This window comes from Macrotis lagotis, chromosome X (assembly GCF_037893015.1).
Source record: "Macrotis lagotis isolate mMagLag1 chromosome X, bilby.v1.9.chrom.fasta, whole genome shotgun sequence".
Classification (NCBI taxonomy): domain Eukaryota; kingdom Metazoa; phylum Chordata; class Mammalia; order Peramelemorphia; family Peramelidae; genus Macrotis; species Macrotis lagotis.
In genome coordinates, this window is record NC_133666.1 from 386,859,141 (window position 1) to 386,879,677 (window position 20,537).

The 20,537-nt window shown below is 36.6% G+C and overlaps 1 protein-coding gene across 4 annotated transcripts in view; it reads right to left on the reverse strand.

The window, feature by feature from the left end:
* LRRCC1 (leucine rich repeat and coiled-coil centrosomal protein 1) overlaps positions 1 to 10,620 on the reverse strand; it is a 55,463-nt gene extending 44,843 nt beyond the window's left edge. Inside the window, exons 1-7 of one of the 4 annotated variants that reach the window (XM_074206854.1) lie at positions 10,483 to 10,620; positions 6,218 to 6,423; positions 5,787 to 5,852; positions 2,945 to 3,112; positions 1,649 to 1,818; positions 1,350 to 1,565; positions 35 to 228 (exon numbers count right to left, since the gene is read on the reverse strand). In XM_074206854.1, coding sequence (XP_074062955.1) covers positions 35 to 228; positions 1,350 to 1,565; positions 1,649 to 1,818; positions 2,945 to 3,112; positions 5,787 to 5,852; positions 6,218 to 6,423; positions 10,483 to 10,502 — 1,040 coding nt within the window. In that variant the 5' untranslated portion in view covers positions 10,503 to 10,620. Of the gene's footprint in view, positions 1 to 34; positions 229 to 1,349; positions 1,566 to 1,648; positions 1,819 to 2,944; positions 3,113 to 5,786; positions 5,853 to 6,217; positions 6,424 to 10,482 lie in introns of those variants that run through there. The other 3 variants (XM_074206852.1, XM_074206853.1, XM_074206855.1) reach the window with 3 other exon arrangements.
* Between the last annotated feature and the right edge of the window lie 9,917 nt (positions 10,621 to 20,537).

Consider the following 20,537-nt stretch of genomic DNA (forward strand, 5'->3'; position numbering starts at 1 on the left):
TTGAAGAATTAGAAAAAAAAAAGTTATGAGGTACCTGTCAGAAAGTTTGCTTTTATTATGGTGCTGAGAAGTTTGTACAGCTTTGCTATAATGACGAATTTTTATTCTTCTAGACATTTTCTTACAGTTTTCTTTTCCACTTTCATAATCACTTTCCGAAGTTAGAGCTGTTTCTCTTTTTGGTTTGACTACTTTAGAAGAAGGACGATTTTGGGGAGAATTAGATTCCTATAATAAAAAAGGAGTATTTGAAAAATCTATTAAATAAAAATCTGAAATGTAAAAATATTCCCATTTTTACAATGGTAAAGGTTGAACAAACTTAATATTTGATTAAAATTTTTAAAAAATTACTAAGAGAAAAAGAACACATTCAGTCTAATCTGACGTTGAACAGATAACAGATATCTCTTTACTTATTATATATAAAATATATTTTTATTGGCCAATTGTAAAAATGGCTTTATAAATTATATTTGTTTGTGCTAAAAGTAGGTGTTAGTTATGTGAATGTTATTTAATGCCAAAGCATCATATAAAACTAACTTTAAAAGCATAGTTCACCAAATGTGTGTACATATATAGATGTACATACTCATTTATGTATATATGTATATACACACATGTATATATGCATATACATATACACACACAGAAAATAAGGATTTTTGCTACTAGTTTTAAATGAAAGCAATAGGGCAGAGAAAGCCACTGAGAAAATGAGAATGAAGATTCTAAAGCAGTCCTGAGGTTCAAATGCTCAAAAGATGGCATATGAAAACCTCTTCACTAAAGTCAGGAAATGAAGAATCTCCTGCTACTACCTCCCCTGCAGGTATTATCTAGGAAAAATCATTCCTCCTCTCTAATTTTCATCATAAGACAATCGAGAGGGTGAGTAGGGCTGATCTCAAAGGTAAACACTGCCACAGTTAGGTGGCACACAGTAGATAGAGCACTGACCCTGGAGTCAAGAGGACCTGAGTTCAAATACAGCCTCAGACACTTAATAATTCCTAGCTAGCTATGTGATCTTGGGCAAGTCACTTAATCCCATTGCCTTAAATAAATAAAATTTAAAAAAAAATTTAATCTTATAAAAAAGAGGTAAACATCAAGGATACTCACTATACAAGATTCTATTATTTCCTCATGTAGTGTTATTAATATTTAAATATTTAAACCACCTAAAATAATTGTTTCCTCATGTAGCATTATTAATATTTAAGAAGAAAAAATTGAGTAAGAATGAAAAAATAATTTAAATAGACATATTTTTAAATAATTCCCAGTTTTTATAGTCAGCTAAAATTCCTTTTCCTTAGGAAAAAATATAAGGCAGAAATTACATTATTGAGGAGCTGTGAAATCTGTTCTTCTAATTTTTTTATTCTTATCTCGCTGTTTAAATTACTTTCACCAAGCTTATTTCTTTCTGGCTCAGAAAACGAAGTAACTTCTAAAGAAGGACGGGATTTGTTATCAGTTGGTAGTCCTGAAGGTTTTTGATTCTGGGACAATTCCTGATTGATGGTGAATATGATTCCTGGTAAATTACCAGAGTTCTATAGAAAAAAAAAAGATGAGACTTTTTCAAAAAATTTTGGCAAATGAAAAAAGTTTTTCTATAAAGAGAAAAAAATTAGACCTCTTCTTCATTTTGCTGAGACTCAGAATAGACCAGATCATCCAGAAGACTTTCTAAACATTGTAGATCTGATGGACTGCCTTCTACCATATTTACTGGTTCACCAAATATATTCATCCCATCTAGGACTGTTAGCTGAGGCAAGGTCTGAAGGATGATTCCTCTATAACCTAAAGTTTAAAAAAAGTTCACATTAAAATTTAGCATTTAAAAATATTTAAAATTTCTGAGATCATAAACAGTATACTTTTTTTGTTTTTTACGCAAGGAAATGGGGTTAAGTGACTTGCCCAAGATCACAAAGCTAGGTAATTATTAAGTGTCTGAGGCCACATTTGAACTCAAGTTCTCCTGACTCTAGGGCCAGTACTCTGTCCACTGCACCACCTAGTTGCCCCAAAATATTTAATATATCTAAAATAATCTAAAAACATTATAATGAGCAGTTAGGTAGCACAGTGGATTAGAGCAAGTCAAATCTGGTCTCAGACATTTAATAATTACCTAATATTCCTACAAAAAGTCATTTAAGTCTTTTTTTTTTTAAACTAGATTAAAAAATTCTTTTGATCCCTGAAACCTGGCAAGATATCTTGGGGTTAAGGGCCCTAAATCACTCTCTGAATGGCCAACACTAAGTCCCAGGTCAAGCCACATAGTCATAGTTTGGGTCAGAGTGGCTCAAAGGGAATGCAACCAGCAACTGTTTCTGTTCTAACCAAAAATTCTGAGGGTCTTCCCATCCCACACTGATATGTTTGTTTTTTTGACTCTGCAAAAGAGATCATTCTTTTGTTTCATTTCTTTCTTACCAGTCTTAATCACTGAATGGGATAGTGAAGCTAAATTCAAGTACTTAAACAGCTTTGAATCTGAAAATTAGAAACTCATTACTTAAGCTTGTGATCTTATCAGTGTGATTTGATAAAAAGAGATTTAGGAGATTTGGTTCAATATACAGCTTTGGACTCTAGTTATAATGCTTTTCTCATCTGTAAAATGGAAATAAATTAACGCATATACTACCTATGGCAGAGGGTACATTTGAGAACTGTTAAGTACTGTATAAATGGAGTTATTATTTGTACTCTGGTGGTATAGGACTATAAATTCTCTTTGTAAATATCACCTTTTTTGGCAATTCAAATTACTTGTTTTATTAGTAAAATAATTAAATTGTTATCTATTTTTAGGTTTAAGACCAGAAGAAATGGCAGCTATAAAAATCTTCACATTTCAATTACCAAATAAACTTTGAGGGTGTTTTATATAGTGCTAAAAATAAACTGAACATACCTGGTTGATCACAGATTGGATTGTTATTTCCATTTTTCTCCAAAGTAAGATTTGTCAAGAAATGTAATCCTACCATGCACTGAAGTAAGTGATGAATACTACTTATGTAATTGCTATGTAGGTCAATGTGACTAATTTTATGCCTGGTTCCACGAAGGCATAAAAAACCTGTAATACACATATACAAACAAGTTATAAAAGAACTTTTTACCATGTTGAATTTAAAATGAACATTAAAATAGGTTTTATTGATCTTAATAGGTGTGTTGGCTTTAGTTACTCTATAAAAAGAGCCCATCTATCCCATTAAGTTCATGTAGCATATTAATAAGTAAAATAATACAGAGTTCAAATTCAGCATTAATCTGAGGTACCCAGATGTCCTGGCTCTTACCCTGGCTCTAGTTTATTCAGCTAAAATATTAACATATTGGAACACATCATATTGCAATATAGTCTGCCAATTCTATCTATCTCAACAAAATTGGTTTTTGTTCTCTCAAGACATAATTTATTAATGGGCATCCATTGAGGATACATTTTCAGCTCACCTTAATTTGACAAGTATTGAAAAGTATACATTGGTTTCAGATATGAATTAACTAAAAGTAAAAAACACATTCTCAGTCCAAATTTCTGGGGAAAAATCCATATTAGAAACATGGTTAATACTCATAAAATTTAAGCAAAAGCAAAAGTAACATTCCTTCATTTAAAAACTATATATCGGGGGCGGCTAGGTGGCATAGTGGATAAAGCACTGGCCCTGGAGTCAGGAGTACCTGGGTTCAAATCCGGTCTTAGACACTTAATAATTACCTAGCTGTGTGGCCTTGGGCAAGCCACTTAACCCCATCTGCCTTGCAAAAACCCTAAAAAAAACCCAACTATATATCACCTGTAGGATGTATGCAATCATGTTAGGTGCAATTAAGAGATACAAAAAAAAAAGGTGGAATCCCTGTCAACCAGAAGATTTTAGGATATACATGATCCTTTTTGATCTGCTTAATTGCTTAAGCCAATCTCCTTCCCTTGAATATACTGTTTTGTGAATATACTGTTTTGTGTAGTTTGTATCTACATATGTGCATACATGTTGTTTCTACCAATAGAATCAAGTTCCTTGATGTAGGGTTATTGCATAATTTTTGTTCTGGTATTCTCAGGGCATAGCATAGTATCTAGCAAATAGTAGGAGCTGAATAGAGGGTTGTTGCTTGATTGTTACTATTTCAAAATATTTTTCTGTATGTCCAAAAGCTTTTAGTTTTTTCTTCTAAAGGGATTTATCCTGAGAGATAATTCTTAATTACTAATGTAAGAATCCTTATTAAGGATGTTTATGTTGGTTAATATTGTCTATTATCCTTTAGTGCTTTTTTTTGTACTATTGAAAGAGGTATTTGGTATCTTTAAAAGTTTCACAGTTTTATTGAGTATATTTAGGCAATTGTAATTGTCCTTCTGCCTGGAGTACCAGGTGCCATTAAAATTTCACGGTGATAATTAGTAATGTTCATGCAAGTATCCAAATTCTGGTTGTCTACTCAAAAAGACTAAAATAAAGAAATGCTACTTTCACCATTAAAAAGGAATGATTCATATTCAGGAAAAGATGCCTGCGAAAGAGCCAAAGACAACCAGTTCTAATTAGAAGTAGGTATTTAAAAGCCTACTATTGAAATAGCTCTAATTTTCTATGATTCTACAAATTTTGCTAATGGGCTATATTCTACAATATACCCTTCCTGACTGTTCCAGTCCATAAATCTCCAAATTCCCTAAAGCATTTTATTTTAGCTTCTCTTGACAAATTTCATATTTCACTTGGTGTTAATAGTTACTTGAATACATGTATTCTCTCCCTATAGAAACTGTTTTACTATTTAGCAGGAATCAGGTCTTATTCTTCTCTTACATCCTCTGTAGCACTTAGCTCAATGTCTCATACACAGCTAGTCCTTAACAAACAATTGAAAAACAAATATTCAATAGAAATGATTTGTGATAAGGAGGCATAGTCACTGCATGTGTTTCACTCAACTAAAAGTAAAAGATGAGGTATGACTGCAGGTTCATATGTGATATAGAACTTAAAAATTATATTCATTATCTTCAGGATTTAGGAATAAAAGCAAAAATTTGTTTGGATTTCATCCCCAATAAGAAAGAAAATCTATCAACCTGAGATAATTAAAATATGGCATAACTGTTTTATTCCCCTTGCATTCTTAGAAACTTTTGGCTGTAATAGATATCGAGGTCCCAGACTGATTAGGTTTTTGTGAAAAGGGGGTTCAATACTCTTCTTCATTTGGTTTTTTCATTCCTTTTATTTTTATATGTCTACTCACTAGTTATTACTACATTAATCACTATATCTCTTCAATATATAACATTTAGTCAAAATATAGTTGTATATACACAAAAAAAGAAAAAGTAATCTCTACTCAATTATATGCCATACAAAATTTTTTATATTTGTTTTATATGTGTGTGTGTATGTGTGTGTATATATGTTTTTTTAAATCTTGTTTCAAACTGAAATTGATTTACATTCCTAAAATACTGGAACTGAGCCATTCCCTACCAAGTTATTCTCTGCATTTGCTGTACCTGCAAAACTCTCTTCGTGCTGGTTTCCAGCTTGGCTATATTTGAGTGACAGTAAGAAGGAACATAAACTTTGTCCACAAGGTGCCAAAGCAGTATGCTCTGTTAAGAGCACTGGTCAATACTTGAATATTTTATACACAAAAGTTGGCATCAACTTAACCTTGTGATGAAATGCTGCCTTAATTTTTTTAGCACTACAGCATTTATTTTCAAATCCACTTACCTTGAAGATCATGTATATGATTATAAGATAAATTAAGTCTAGTTAGATTCAATAACCTTTCAAGTCCTAAAAAAGGAAATAAAAAACCAATATAAGAATTACTTTATTACACACCTAAATGTGTACTGTTATTTCAAAAAACAAGTCAAAGTATTTTCTGGAATATCACTATTCCTTACGCAGTCAGAAAAACTAACAAAACCCATTATTACTGAGAATATTTTAAAAATATTTAATAAATTTAAAATCTGATATTGTGACAATAGGCTTGATGTTTTCCTTGCAAATGTATTCTGTCTGGTTGGAAACTCTAAGATTAATTTTCAATGAGTCATAATAAAATGCACATTCTTCTGACAAAAGACACAAATCAATATAAACAACCAGACTAATTTTAAGTGGTACATAAAATTAAGTACCAAACTCCCTACCTTCCACTTTTGTGATGAAATTACAGGCCAAGTTTAAAGTACATAAATTCGTCAATGTACTGAGTCCTTCAATCCGACTTATTTGATTTGATGACAGATCTAAATGTCGTAAGTTCAAAATATGACAAAGGCCTTCAATCTTGGAGATATTATTGCAGTGAAGATTGATTGAATGAAGTTTTGAGCTTAAAGATACTTCCAGCAGGCTATGAAAAATAAGACATGAGGTAAATTTTAATATGCTCATCATGTTATTTAATAGAAACAAGGCCCCCCTACTTCACTGTCTTTTTTAAGACTTTCAGTGTACAGTACATTTTGGAAACTAAATGAAAATGTAAATGACATATATAGCAGAAGCAAATATGCCTGGACATTTATTTATCTCAAGATGCAACAAGACCACAATAATGAAAACTGATAAGTTATATTGTGCTTTATGATTTGTAAGGAACATATAAAAAAAAGAAGTTGATGAATAATCTTGGTAGGCAGAAAAGACAAGCTGCCAAATTTCTCTTCCACTGGCATCTAAAAGCCCAGCCCAGTCTCCAACTACCTCCTGTACTTCCCTCACCACCAAGGTGCTACTAGTACCTCAAAATGAACATGCTCCAAATTAAGCTCATGATTTTTTTCCAAATATGAGCAGAGCCTTGAGTGAAATAAGGGCCCCTAAAGAGGTAGAAGTGAAATGGGTGTGGATTCCTGGGATAAAGAACAGATTTTACAAAAACATGAAAGTGGGAATTAGAATATCAAGAATAGGGAACAGCAGTTAAGTCAGTTCAGTTGGACAATGTGTGTGTGGGGGGATAACAATAAATTACTCTGTAAGGATAGGTTTGAGTCAAATTTTTGTGAAGGGCTGAAATAAATGCCAAAGAGTACACAGGAAATCACTGAAGCTTTATGAGCAGTGGAATGATATGGTTAGACATGTATAACTGCAATATCAATTTGAGAGCTGCAAAGAGGATAGAATGGATCAGGGAGAAACTGGAGGAAAGAGATACTGAAATAGTTCAGGAGAGATGATGATGAAGGCCTGGACTAGGGTGAAGGCCACATGAAAGAAACATTGAAAAGATAAAATATCAATTTTTTATTTTCTACTTGATTTCATTCTGTAATTAATTCTACTTTTTAACTTCCTGAGACATGTTTTTTGTCTCTATTAAATTCAGAAGTTTGGGGCAGCTGGGTGGAGTGCCAGCCCTGGAGTCAGGAAGAACTGAGTTCAAATCTGGCCTCAGACACTTTAATTACTAGCTATATGACCTTGGGCAAATCACTTAACCCCTCTGCTTTAAAAAAAAAAAGTTCATGAGTACAGATTCAGTTTTCCTTATTTAAGTTTACAAGTTGTTTTCCTAAAAATCACTTTAATTGAAAGAAACCTGTTATAACTATACAGCCTCACATACACATGTACAATTAAGGGAGGTCTGTTATTCTACTAATAAACACAATCCAGATGGCTGCAAGAAATCACTGTTCAACTAAGAATTCTTATCAACTAACCTTTCTGGACAGTAGGATGGAAACTGTTACCAGCCACAAATGTCCAATCATATTGTCATTGCCACCTATGATATTTCAGACTTTGTAATGTGATGCTTCCTATTCTCTATTCTTATACTTCACAAAACTATATTTAGTTAGCCCTACCTCATGGTGTTGCCCTGTCGAGGAATCCAATATCCATTTTATTGTTGACTCATCTTGCCAATATAATAAATGTACTCATAACTTTATTGCCTCAGTTTACCTTAATTTTCAAACTTAACACCTGCTTATATTTGTTCCACTTTCTCATCTTCCACTTATTGCTCAACCTCTTTCAATCTGACTTCCTTCCCTACCACTTGACTGAAATTGTTCTCTCCAAGGTCACCAATGAGTTTTTATTGAAAAATATCATAACCTTTTCCTTAATTCTCATCTTTTTAAATCTTTCTGCAGCTGACATTGCTGACTAGTCCCTCTTTTCAAGCACTCTTATCCTTTTCTTTCATTTCTGACCATCCATTTTCTGACCATATGGATAGTTATACTCCCAGGCCTTGTCCAGGGCTCTCTTTTCTCTATTTACTTTTTCAATGATCTCTTCAGAAACCATCCATCTGACTATCATCAAGTTTGAGAAGAAATGAAAAGGTTTGGAAAAGTCATGCAATCAGTGGGATGAGGAATTCCACTTAGGGAAAGTGTAAATGAACTGCTTTAAATTTACAATGGCCCCAGTAAGTGTGGTTTGGTAATTTCCACAGCTATGTTGGGCCAAATGTGATTTGGAGTGAAGGTGGTGAGATGGTGAGAATATCTGGGGGCTGTATCTTGGCAGGGTAAGATAAGCAAAACAATAGGGATCATGATATTTGAGTGGTATAGAATGAAAGGAGCTAGGTAGGTCAATGGATAGACCCTGGGTTCAAGAGGCTTTGAGTTCAAATCCAGCCTCAGGCATTTACTAGATGTGTGAACCTGGCCAAGTCACTTAACCCTGTTTGCCTCAGTTTCCTCATCTGTAAAATAAACTATAGAAGGATACTCTGCCAAGAAAACCCCAGTTCTGTGAAAAGTCAGGCATATACTTAAAAAACAAAAACTGAAAGATTGTATAGTCAACTGATTCATTAAAGGGTTAAGAAGGGAAGGGAAGGTAGCTACTTGTAAGGGTGATGGCCTGGAAAAGAACTAAAGAATGAGGGATTGAAGGTCATGCTAAAGCTGAAGGATAGGGCTAAGAGTTTGGGGGCAGAGGGAAAGATGGAATGATAGAAGATAATAAAATTTCTACATGATCTGTTTTTGTAAGAGTTTAATGGAAAAGAAACTTTATTCCATCCAAATCAGACTACTAGCTTATCTTATGCAGGGAACCCCCTTTGCACCCCATCCCATGCCTCTAACTCCTTCAATGCTTTAAATTGATAATTATTTTACCTAGTGTCTACAATGTGTTAGGCACTTCCTTCCCTCCATATCTTTTACCTGTTGAAACTGTATTCCTTCAAGGCCTCCCTCAAGAAATACCTCCCTCCATGCAGTATTCCCACACCACTCCTGCATCTCAGTTAGAAACAGCCCCTCCCTCTTTGTATCTCTCAACTTTCTCTAATTAATTTCCTACCCATATTTGATGTACTATAATCATCAGTATGTCTTATCTCCCTATAAATCAGTAAACTCCCTGAGGATGAGGAGCATTTTTTAAATTTTGTTTTCATCATCTCAGCATGGAGAGTCAGCCTGAAGAAGTGGAGTGAGTTGGCTTCAAGCTCATCGCTGGTTGTGTGAGTGTGGGGAAAGTCGCTTAACCTCTTGGAGCTCTCAAGACCAGCAGCAAGGCTGGAGAAGGTTGGAGAAGGTTGTCAGCTTCAATTGGCAGAGGGCGCCGGTCCACCTGGGAGATTCCTAAACTGATGAAAACACAGAACCAGGCACCATCCCTAAACTTGGCATCGCCACAGTGGGGAAAAATCAAGGACTAGAAATCAGGAGACACTGTGTGAATCTGCATCATGATAAGAGAGTCCGAGGATTCACCCATGTCCTCCTCTCCACCACTATACGTATTGGGTATCTGTCCCTTAGCACTTAAATTGGCATTTTAAGATTTTATAAAGTACTTTACAATTGTTATTATTATTATTATGTTATTGGATCTTTATACAACTCTGGAAAGTAATAGTATTATTATCTCTATTTAACAGATAAGGAAACTGAGGTAAACTGAAGTAATTTGCTCAGGATGAGCAGCTGAGAAGAAACGAGAAAGCAGTTTAGTGCCCTGCGCCAAGATCCCTCTAGTTAGGGAAAAAGAATTTCCCCATGATGAATTCCCCACACCAATGAAAACCTAGATCTTGACCAGAAAATAATAACTAATATTTACATGACAATTTAAGGCCCGCAAAGTCCCTAACATACATTATCCTGTTTGAGTCTGGCAGCAACTCCGAAATCGGTACTAAAAGTATTACGGCCGTCCCCATTTGACAGATGAGGGAAAGGGCTTTGGAGAGGTCAAGGGATTTCCTGATGAAATTAGGCGCGAAAGTGTCCAAAGGGCGGCCCTCGAAGCCCGAGCTGGCACGCACTGCGCAGTGGGCGGGGAGCCCCGGGCCGGGGCCGCGGGCCTGGAGCCGCCCTCCGGGGGGCCCGGCTCATTCTGCCGGCGGGAGACGCGAGGGTCGGTGGGCCGCCTCGGGTGCCCCAGCGCCGGGCTCTCCACCGGCAGCCACCAGGGCGCCCCTTACCTGCCAAGCGCCTTGTCCATGAGGCAGAGCTCCCTCTCGCCCCGCGCTCCGGCCGGCCGCCGCCGCCGCCGCCGCCTGCCCGGCCTCCTCCTCCATGGTGCCCAGCGCAGGCAGGAGCGAGGGGCCGCGTCCTGAGCCGTTGCTAGGCGACCTGCCGCGCCTCGCCGGGCGCTGCCTGCTTTACGGCCGCGCTAGTAAGCACAACTACCGGGAGCTGTCGTAAAGAGCGGCGGGCGGAGCGGGCTTCAGGGCACACGCCGCACGCGGATGGAACGCACGCATGCGTGTACCTACACGTGATAAACTACTAAAACCAAATTAGGGATTTATTTTAAAGTTACAAAATTTTAGAAGATTCACAAATGGCATTCCTCACCTCAAGTTCCTATACAAAAGTAAAAAAAAAAATTGAACTTAGGAATCAGGACAAGGTTTGAGAGAAGAATGGTTGTAATTGTGAAACTGAGGGGTTTTCAGTGTTATCAAAACAAACAATGTTTTACATGGGAGGAGAGGAAATAAGGATTTTTTAGTATGCGCCAACCTTGTAAAGTAGATGCTGTCCTAGTTTTACTGTAGGGGAAACTGAGGCAGACGGGTTGCGACTCGCCCATGGTCACTTTAGATGGGATTTGAACTCATGAAGAGGAACCTTCCGTACTCTATGTCACCTAACTGCCCCAAAAAGTACGTAACTATAAGTGAGATATGCAGGATAAATGGGACATGATCTTAGAGAATAGGGAAGGGAAGATGGAGCAGGAGGGAAAGGTGGAATTTTCCGCTTTGGAAGCAACTATGAGACTGAGGAGAGGAGGGACAGCATTCCAGGCAAGGGGGGCAAAGCCATGGAAATTCTTGGAATTTTGAGATAGTCCCAAGTATGCTGTTCATGGAACAGCAAGGAGTAAGCTACCACTAGATTAAAGAGTATATGGAAGGAAGTAAAGAGTAAAAAGATTGTAAAGGTAGGAAGAAGCCTGGTTGTAAGATTTTTAAATGCCAAACAGCAGATTTTATAATTTATCCTGGTGGTCCTAGTAAACTACAGAAGTTTGGAGAAGGGAGGAAGGAGGAGGAAAGGAATGATACGGAGAGACCTGGGATTTAAGAAAATCACTGGCAGCTGAGCATAGGATGGAATGGATGCAGTAGGGAAGATCATAGCCTAGGTGATGAGAATCTGAATGAACTAGGATGGTGGCTTCATGAAGAGACCTATATGAGAACTATGATGGTGAAAAATGAAAAAAAAATGATATTTTTATATGGGGTAAACAGAAGTGAGGGATTGAAGTTGAGAGTTGTAAACCTCCATGACTGTGAGGCTAGTTGCTACCTTCATCGGGAATGGAGGGTTAAGTGCCATAATAGAGTTTCTTATGGTTTGGAATCAGACACTCACTGTGTGACCCTGGGAAAGTCATTTACTATCTCCTAGAAGTGAGTAATATGGGACCAAAAAGAGAGAGAGAGAGAGAGAGAGAGAGAGAGAGAGAGAAAAGATTAGTTTTTATCTTGTCATTCTTTTGTCATTTTGTATGGAGTACAGTGGCTAGGCATTTAAAAATAGAGTCCCTGACCTCAGGGGAGTGTGCAAACTAGTAACCTACCTTTATCAAAGCTAGACCCCATTCTAATTCAAAGAATGAAAACATTCCCTCCACAAAAATCTTCTTCCAAACTTCATCAGTACTTAAAGGTGAACATTACAAGGAGGGATTACAACATGTACCTTTAGGTGGTATTTAAAGAAGCTATATGGGGCGGCTAGGTGGCTTAGTGGATAAAGCACCGGCCTTGTAGTCAGGAGTACCTGGGTTCAAATCTGGTCTCAGACACTTAATAGTTACCTAGCTGTGTGGCCTTGGGCAAGCCACTTAACCCCGTTTGCCTTGCAAAAAATCCTAAAAAAAACAAACAAACAAAAAAAAGAAGCTGTATCTACTGTACCATCCCTTTGGTCCCACATAGATAAAACAAGTTCCTTCCCTAAAAATCAAAGGAACTATCCCTAGGAATTTATTGGCCTAGAATGTTAAGGCTCTATCCTGCTCTTAATTGGCAAGGTTTCCTCTTGGCTTTTGGCTATGTTGAGTGGTTTCTTTATCTAAGGGGGTAAAAAAATATCCCCATTGCTTTATTAGCTTGTCCAAAATGGATTGGAAAAGGAAGAAATGTCACAAGAAGGTTATTGTCATAATCTATAATAGTAATCCGGGCAAGAGAAGTTAAGGATGGGGCTAGAAGGTGGCTTTTGTTCTTCACAAAATTTCTAATTTTTGTCCTTCACTTCCATTTCCACTGCTACAATATAAACCTATCCACTAATTATATCATAATTATACCATTACTTCCTAAGTGGAATCTTTCTCCTTTGGTTCCTTCTCCTCCACTCAATCCAATCACCTGATCTCCTCAGAGTACTACTTTGATTATGTCCTTATCTTCCTGAAAATTCTTCATTAGGTATCCATTGCCTATGAAATAATAATAGTATTTATAACACTTAAAAGTTTGCAAAGTGCTTCACTAACATTATTTCATCTTATTTTCACCTCAACCCTATTAAGTGGATGAAATTATTATGCCCGTTTTTACAGATGAGGAAACTAAGACTCAGGCAGTCCCAAGCTAAGGAACACCCAGTTGCTTAATGAGGGAGGTAAGGAACTTAGATCTTTCTGACTTCAAGTTTAACCCTCTATCCATGAACTACTTGGTTGGTATCCAAGGTTCCCCATAGCCTGACTCTTACCTCCCTTTCAATGTATTCTTTTGCTGCAAATGCTATGTTCCAGATAAACATCTTACTTAAATTTCCCCTTCATCTTCTATGCCCTTGTTCTGATATTCTCTTGACTTGTAATACTTTGCAGATATAAGCCCTCTCTATTTCTGTTGATATTATATTAGTGCTTCAAGATCAAGTTCAATCAATTGCCATCTCCTCTACAAAGTCTTCCCTTATAAACCTAAGTAGAAGTTATACATATCTTGTTAGCCCTTCCTCAAACTCTATAAAAGCTTCAACTCCACAATGTAAATTTGTTTTGTTGTATCAGTTTGCAACCTGTACTATTAGTATACCTATATACATATTTATCCATATATATATATATATATATTGAAAAGTCCATCTATATATAAATATATGTATACATACACACATTGAACTCCTCTACCTCATCTATAAAAGCTCCTTCTACCTACTCTATTAAATGAGGTTCATATGAATATTATCAGAATCATCTTTCCATGCAGGAATACATGCAGTTCATCATCACTACATCCCTCATAATTTACCCTTGTCCTCTTCCATGCTTCACCTGAGTCCTGTATTTGAAAATCTTACTTTCTGTTCAGCTCTGGTCATTTCAACAGGAACATTTGAAATTCCTCTGTTTCAACAAAAGATTTCCCCTGGAAGAGGATGTTCAGTTTTGCTGGATAGTTGATTCTTGGTTGCATTCCAAGCTCTTTTGCCCTCTGGAATATTATATTCCAAGTCCTACGAGCCATTAATGTAGATGCTACTAAGTCCTGAGCGATCCTGACTGCAGCTCCACGATATTTGAACTGTGTCCTTCTGGCTGCTAGTAATATTTTCTCTTTGACTTGGGAGTTCTGAAACTTGGCTATAATATTCCTGGGGGTTGTTTTTTTTTGGGGGGGGGGATCTCTTTCCAGAGGAGATCAGTGAATTCTCTCAATTTCTATTTTACCCTCTGCTTCTAAGATATCAGGGCAATTTTCCTGTAGAAATTCTTTAAAAATGAGGTCAAGGGTCTCTTCCTGATCATGACCTTCAAGTAGCTGGATAATTTTTAAATTTTCTTTCTGGATCTGTTTTCTAGATCAGTTGTTTTTTCAATGTGATATTTCACATTTTCTTCTATTGTTTCAATCTTTTAGTGTTGAATTATTGTATCTTGATTTCTTGCAAAGTCTTCAGCTTCCTTTAGCTCCATTCTATATCTGAAGGATTTTCCTTTCCTCAGAGAGCTTTCTTATCTCCTTTTCCATCTGGCCAATTCTGCTATTTTAAAGCATTCTTTTCCTTAATGACTTTTTGACCTGTCTTACCTATTTGACTTAAGCTGGTTTTTATCATGTTGTTTTCTTCAGCATTTTTGGCTGACTTCATTTTCATGTTTTTCCTGCCCCTCATTTCTTTTCCTAATTTTTCTTCTATCTTCCTTACTTGATTTTCAAAGTTTTTTTGAGCTCTGTCATCACCTGAGCCCATCTTCTATATTCTTGGAGTCTTTAGAGGCAGAAGCTTGAACTTTCTCATCTTCTGATTGTGTGGTTTGATCTTCCATGGGACTAAAGTAATTGTCTATGGTCAGGTTCCTTTTTTTTCTGTTTACTCGTTTCCCCAGCCTGTGCCTGGTTTTGGGGTGCTTCCTGAGATTTTGAGTATTATGGGGACACCCCCCCAACCACCACACACAAGGAACTCAGTGTGTGAGGTTCTGACTGCTCTCCTTTTCTGTTAATGGTCACAAGCTCACCCCTTTGCCCTAGAGGCTGTTGTGGGGAGGGGGTTCCTGCTCTATTTGGGGGAGGGGCTAGACTGTGACCAGCGTCTAAATGTGATCACAGCCTCAGAGTCCTATTCCAGGGACAGAGGACAGACCTTGGTATTCTCCCTCCACTCCCTTACCTTTGGTGGACTGAGCATTCAGGGCACAGCTGCCTGGAGGCTCCTGCTGGGTGACTCCATGGATCTGCTTCCATTTCCTGGGATGTGGGCTGCACTGAGTGCCAGTCATGCTGAGGGCCTGGGCTTCATGCTCACTCTGGCAGAGGTCTCCTGCTGATCTTCCAAATTGTGCTTGGTGCTCCCTGGGGTGCAGGTCAGGAAACTGCTTCTGCTGCTGGGAGCCTGCTCCCAGTCTCCCTGGGGCTGTTCCCAGGAGGCTGAATTTCCTTTGCTCTGGCTCAGTGCTGCCCTTACAAGCCCATGGAACACAGTTTCCCCACTATTTTCCAGGTTACCTTGGGCTAGAAAATTGCCTTGCTCGATCTTTCTGTAGGTTCTGTCTCAAAAATTTAGTCATAAGTTTAAGATATTTTTGAAATATTTTGGAGAGAGCACCTAAGAGAGGCTGTTCTCTTGCTGCCATCTTGGCTCTGCCCCCCCCCCCATGTGATCTTTACAATTTTACTTAATCTCTCTGAAGCTCAGTTTCCTCATTTTTAAAACAAGGGGATTGTCTTTTAAGGTCTTTCTCAACTCTAAATCCATGATCCTATAATCATAAAATAAATGAATGTTATTTTCAGTTCTACATTTTAGGAAAATAAATAAAGGGAAACTAAGATATTTGTAAAATAGTAGAATTCAAAACAGAACAGTTTTCCCAGCTTCTATCTTTCTCCATCAGTTCACACTACATTCTTAATTTAAAAAAATATTATACTTGTGTCCCCCCAAAGTATCAAGATTATTCTTTAGCAACTTTAAATTAATGAGTGTATTTTATCTATGGTCCTATGTCAGATAGAAAAGGAAAGGTCTGTTATTATCAGTACTGTCCAGTGAGGTAAAATGACCAGTACATCCTTCTTTTTTTAGTACAAATAGTGCTGAAAAGAGGAAGCATCTTGTAAGGGAGAAATGGCTCAAGAAAACGTGGTTGTATAAGTTCTATTTGGCCTCTAATCTAATTTCTTCAGGCTTCCTTACTTTGGGAAGTTTGATTACCCCATTCCTGATAGCTTCCCTATTCTCCACATCATGACTTCTAGAACTGAAGATATTGCTTTGATTAAGGTTCCCCTGGGAGTAAGATTGCAAACCTCATTCTGGGGAATCACACTTAGGTTGAAATTCAATACAGTTAGTTTCTACTAACTTTCTTATATAATTACCATATAATTCTTTTAAAATACTCCTCTTTGAACAATTTGGAATTATGCCCAATGGGTTATAAAACTGTGATAAAACTTTGATTCAGCAATACCATGGTTAGGTCTTTGTACAAAGATATCCCAAAAATGGGGAAAGGACCTGCATGTGCAAACATATTTATGACAACTCTTTTTGTGGTGGCCAAGAATATGAAAATCAAAGAGAGGTCCATCAAGTGGGGAATGGCTAAACAAGGCATAGTATATGAAGGTTTTAGAATATTGTGCTATAAGAAATGACAAACAGGGGTAGCTAGGTGGTACAGTGGATAGAGCACCAGCCCTGGAGTCAGGAGTACCTGAGTTCAAATCCAGCCTCAGACACTTAATAATTACCTAGCTGTGTGGCCTTGGGCAAACCACTTAACCCCATTGCCTTGTAAAACAAAACAAAACAAAACAAAAAAAAGAAATGGCAAACAGGATGATTGAAGAAAATCTTTGAAAGAATTATATGAACTGATGCAAAGTGAAATTAACAGAACCAGGAGAATGTTATATACAGTAACAGCAATATTGTCTGATGAAAAACTGAATAACTTAACTATTCTCGACAATACAATGATCCAAAAAACCCCAAAGGACTAATGATGAATCATACTATTTGCCTCCAGAAAAAGAATTGATATTTTTTGAATACAGACTGAAGCATGCCATTTTTTACTTTCTTTCATTCTTTTTCTTTTATTGGAATCCTCTTGTACAAAATAACTAATATGGAAATGCTGTTCATGATTGTACATATATAACCTATATCTGATTGCTTGGGAGGAGAGAAGAAAGGATAGAATTTGGAACTCAAAACTTAAAAATAAAGTGTTAAAATTGTTTTAACATGTAATTGGGGAGGGGTGGCTAGGTGGTGACCCTGGAGTCAGGAGTACCTGGGTTCAAATCTGGTCTCAGACACTTAATAATTACCTAGTTGTGTGGCCTTGGGCAAGCCACTTAACCCCGTTTGCCTTGCAAAAATGTAAAAAAAAAACATGTAATTGAGGAAAAAAGTGAAATGTATTTTTAAAAAATACTCATCATTCACTCCTGGATGGATAAAGCTGGGATGAAAAGCTATTTATCAATAGTAGACTTTTTTGTTTTGTTTTTTAATCTTCTAATTCAACATTTATTTAGTGCCTAATTTATTATATTTCTAAAGATATTTATTAAGTGCCTACTACAAACACCCCTGCCCTCTTGGGACAACCTGTATTCACATTATTAAAAACAAGATAAAACTGAGAAAGTAGAAGGCAGTAACAAATTGGGAGGATCAGGAAAGGCTTAGCCTGGTAAGAAGCAACTGAATCTAGGCTTTAAGGAACCTAAGGATTATAACAGGTAGTGGTAAAGAAGGTCATTAGATGTAAGGCTATATAACAGCTTGTAGATGGGAGAGGGAATTTGAGAAATAACTAATAGGACAGTTTGACAGAAATGTAGACTATGTGCAGGGATGTAATATTGAATAAGTCTGGGCATTTAAGTTTGAGCCAGAAAGTGGAGGACTCTACTTACCATGTTGGGAATCTGAACATTCAGCCTAAAAGTAAAAAGTTACCTGTAGACTAGAGATTTGGGGTGTGTGGATGTGAGACCTTTGTGTTATTCAGATTATTCTGGAAACTCAGACTGTTGTTACTGATTGATTATTCAATGTGTCTGACTCTTCAAGGCCCCATTTGGGAGTGTCTTGGCAAACATACTAGAATGGGGTTTGCCATTTCCTTTTCCAGCTCATTTTATAGATGAGTTAATTGAGGCAAAGAGGATTAAATGACTTGGCCCATGATCACACAGTTAGTAAGTGTCAGTCAAGATTTGAGCCAGAACTGACACTGTATCCATGGATTACCAAGCTGCTCCTTAAGGGTTCATCATCATCATCGTCATCATCATCATCATCATCATCATCATCATTCGCTACTTCTTAGGAGCCCATTAGTAGAATATTTAAATAGTCCAGATAGGAGAGGACAGAGACTTGAATTAGTGTACCTGTCATGTGCCAGGAGAGAGGGGGATGAATATTCGAGATGATTTTTTTTGGTAGAATTGAGGAAGATTTGCAAATTAATAAGATATAGGAGCTGAAAAAGAGGAAAACATCAAGGATAACTTAGAAAATGAGAGTAGGGTTGGTTGGTAGGATGCTTCTATGAGTATAAGAAGCAAAGATAAATGAGTAGGTATGCTTTCTTTTTTTTGTTTGTTTTTGTTTTTGAAAGATTTTATTTATTTTGAATTTTACAATTTTTCCCCCTAATGTTGCTTCCCTCCCCCCACCCCACCCCCCCAAAGAAGGCAGTTTGTTAGTCTTTACATTGTTTCCATGGTATGCATTGATCTAAGTTGAATGTGATGAGAGAGAAATCATATCCTTAAGGAAGAAATATAAGCATTCGATATAGCAGAATTACATAATAAAATAACATTTTTTAAAATTAAAGATAATAATCTTTTGGCCTTTGTTCAAACTCACAATTCTTTCTCAGCATACAGATGGCATTCTCTATCACAGATATCCCAAAATTATGCCTGATTGTGGTAAGAACAAGTCCATTAAGATTGATCATCACTCCCATTTTGCTGTTAGGGCATATAATATTCTTCTGGTTCTACTCATCTTGCTCAGCATCAGACCATGCAAATCCTTCCAGGCTCCCTAAATTCCTCCTGGTTTCTGATAGAAATCATCATACATACATACATACATATATATATATATATATATATACCACAGTTTATTAAGCCATTCCATAACTAATGGACATTCTCAATTTCCAATTCTTTGCCACCACAAACAAAGCTGCTATGAATATTTTTTGTATAGGTGATGTTTTTACCCTTTTTCATAATCTCTTCAGGGTATAGACCCTGTAGCAGTATTGCTGGATCAAAAGGTATGCACATTTTTCTTTCCTTTTCATCATAATTCCAAATTGCTCTCCAGAAACATTGGATGAGTTCACAGCTCCACCAGCAATGTATTAGTGTCCCTGATTTCCCACATCCTTTCCAACATAGATCATTGTCCTTTCTGGTCATATTGGCCAATCTGAGAGGTGTGAGATGTTTTAATTTGCATTTCTCTAATAAGGAGTGAATTAGAGCAATTTTTCATATGACTATGGATCACTTTTATTTCCTCATCTATAAATTGCCTCTACATTTCCTTTGACCATTTGTCAACTGGGTAATGACTTTTCTTTTTTTTTAATTTGACTCCGTTTTCTGTATATTTTAGAAATGAGTCCTTTGTCAAAAATACGACTTGTAAAAATTGTTTCCCAATCTACTACATTTCATTTGATCTTGGTTACAGTGGTTTTGTCTGTGCAAAAGCTTTTTAATTTAATGTAATCAAAATTGTCTAGTTTATTTTTAATGGTGTTCTCCATCTCTTCCTTGGTTACAAACCACTTCCCTTTCCACAGAATGGAATTTTGATTGGTAGGGCACTAAACAAGTAATTTAATTTTGGTAGAATTGTCATTTTTATTAATTAGCTCGTCCTATCCATGAGCAATCGATGTTTACCCAGTTATTTAAATCTGATTTTATTTGTGTGAGAAGTGTTTTGTAATTGCTTTTAAAAAGTTTCTGAGTCTGCCTTGGAAGGTAGATTCCCAGGTATTTTATATTGTCTGAAGTTACTTTGAATGGCATTTCTCTTTCTAGCTCTTTCTGCTGCATCTTGCTAATCATATATAGAAATGTTGAGTATTTATGAGAGTTTATTTTGTATCCTACGACTTTGCTAAAGTTACTAATTGTTTCTTGTAGTTTTTTAGATGATTTTTGGGGATTCTCTGGTATATACCATCATGTCATCTGCAAAGAGTGAGAGTTTTGTCACTTCCTTCCCCATTCTAATTCCTTCAATTTCTTTTTCTTCTCTTATTGCTGAAGCTAACATTTCTAATATGATATTGAATAGTAGTGGTGATAATAGACATCCTTGTTTCACCCCTGATCTTATTGGGAATGCCTCTAGCCTATCCCCATTGCATATAATGCTTGTTGATGGTTTCAGATAGATACTTCTTATTATTCTAAGGAACAATCCTTTTATTCCTATAATTTCTAGTTTTCATTTTGGGATCCCTTTCAGGAAGGGATTGATGTATTCTTTCAAT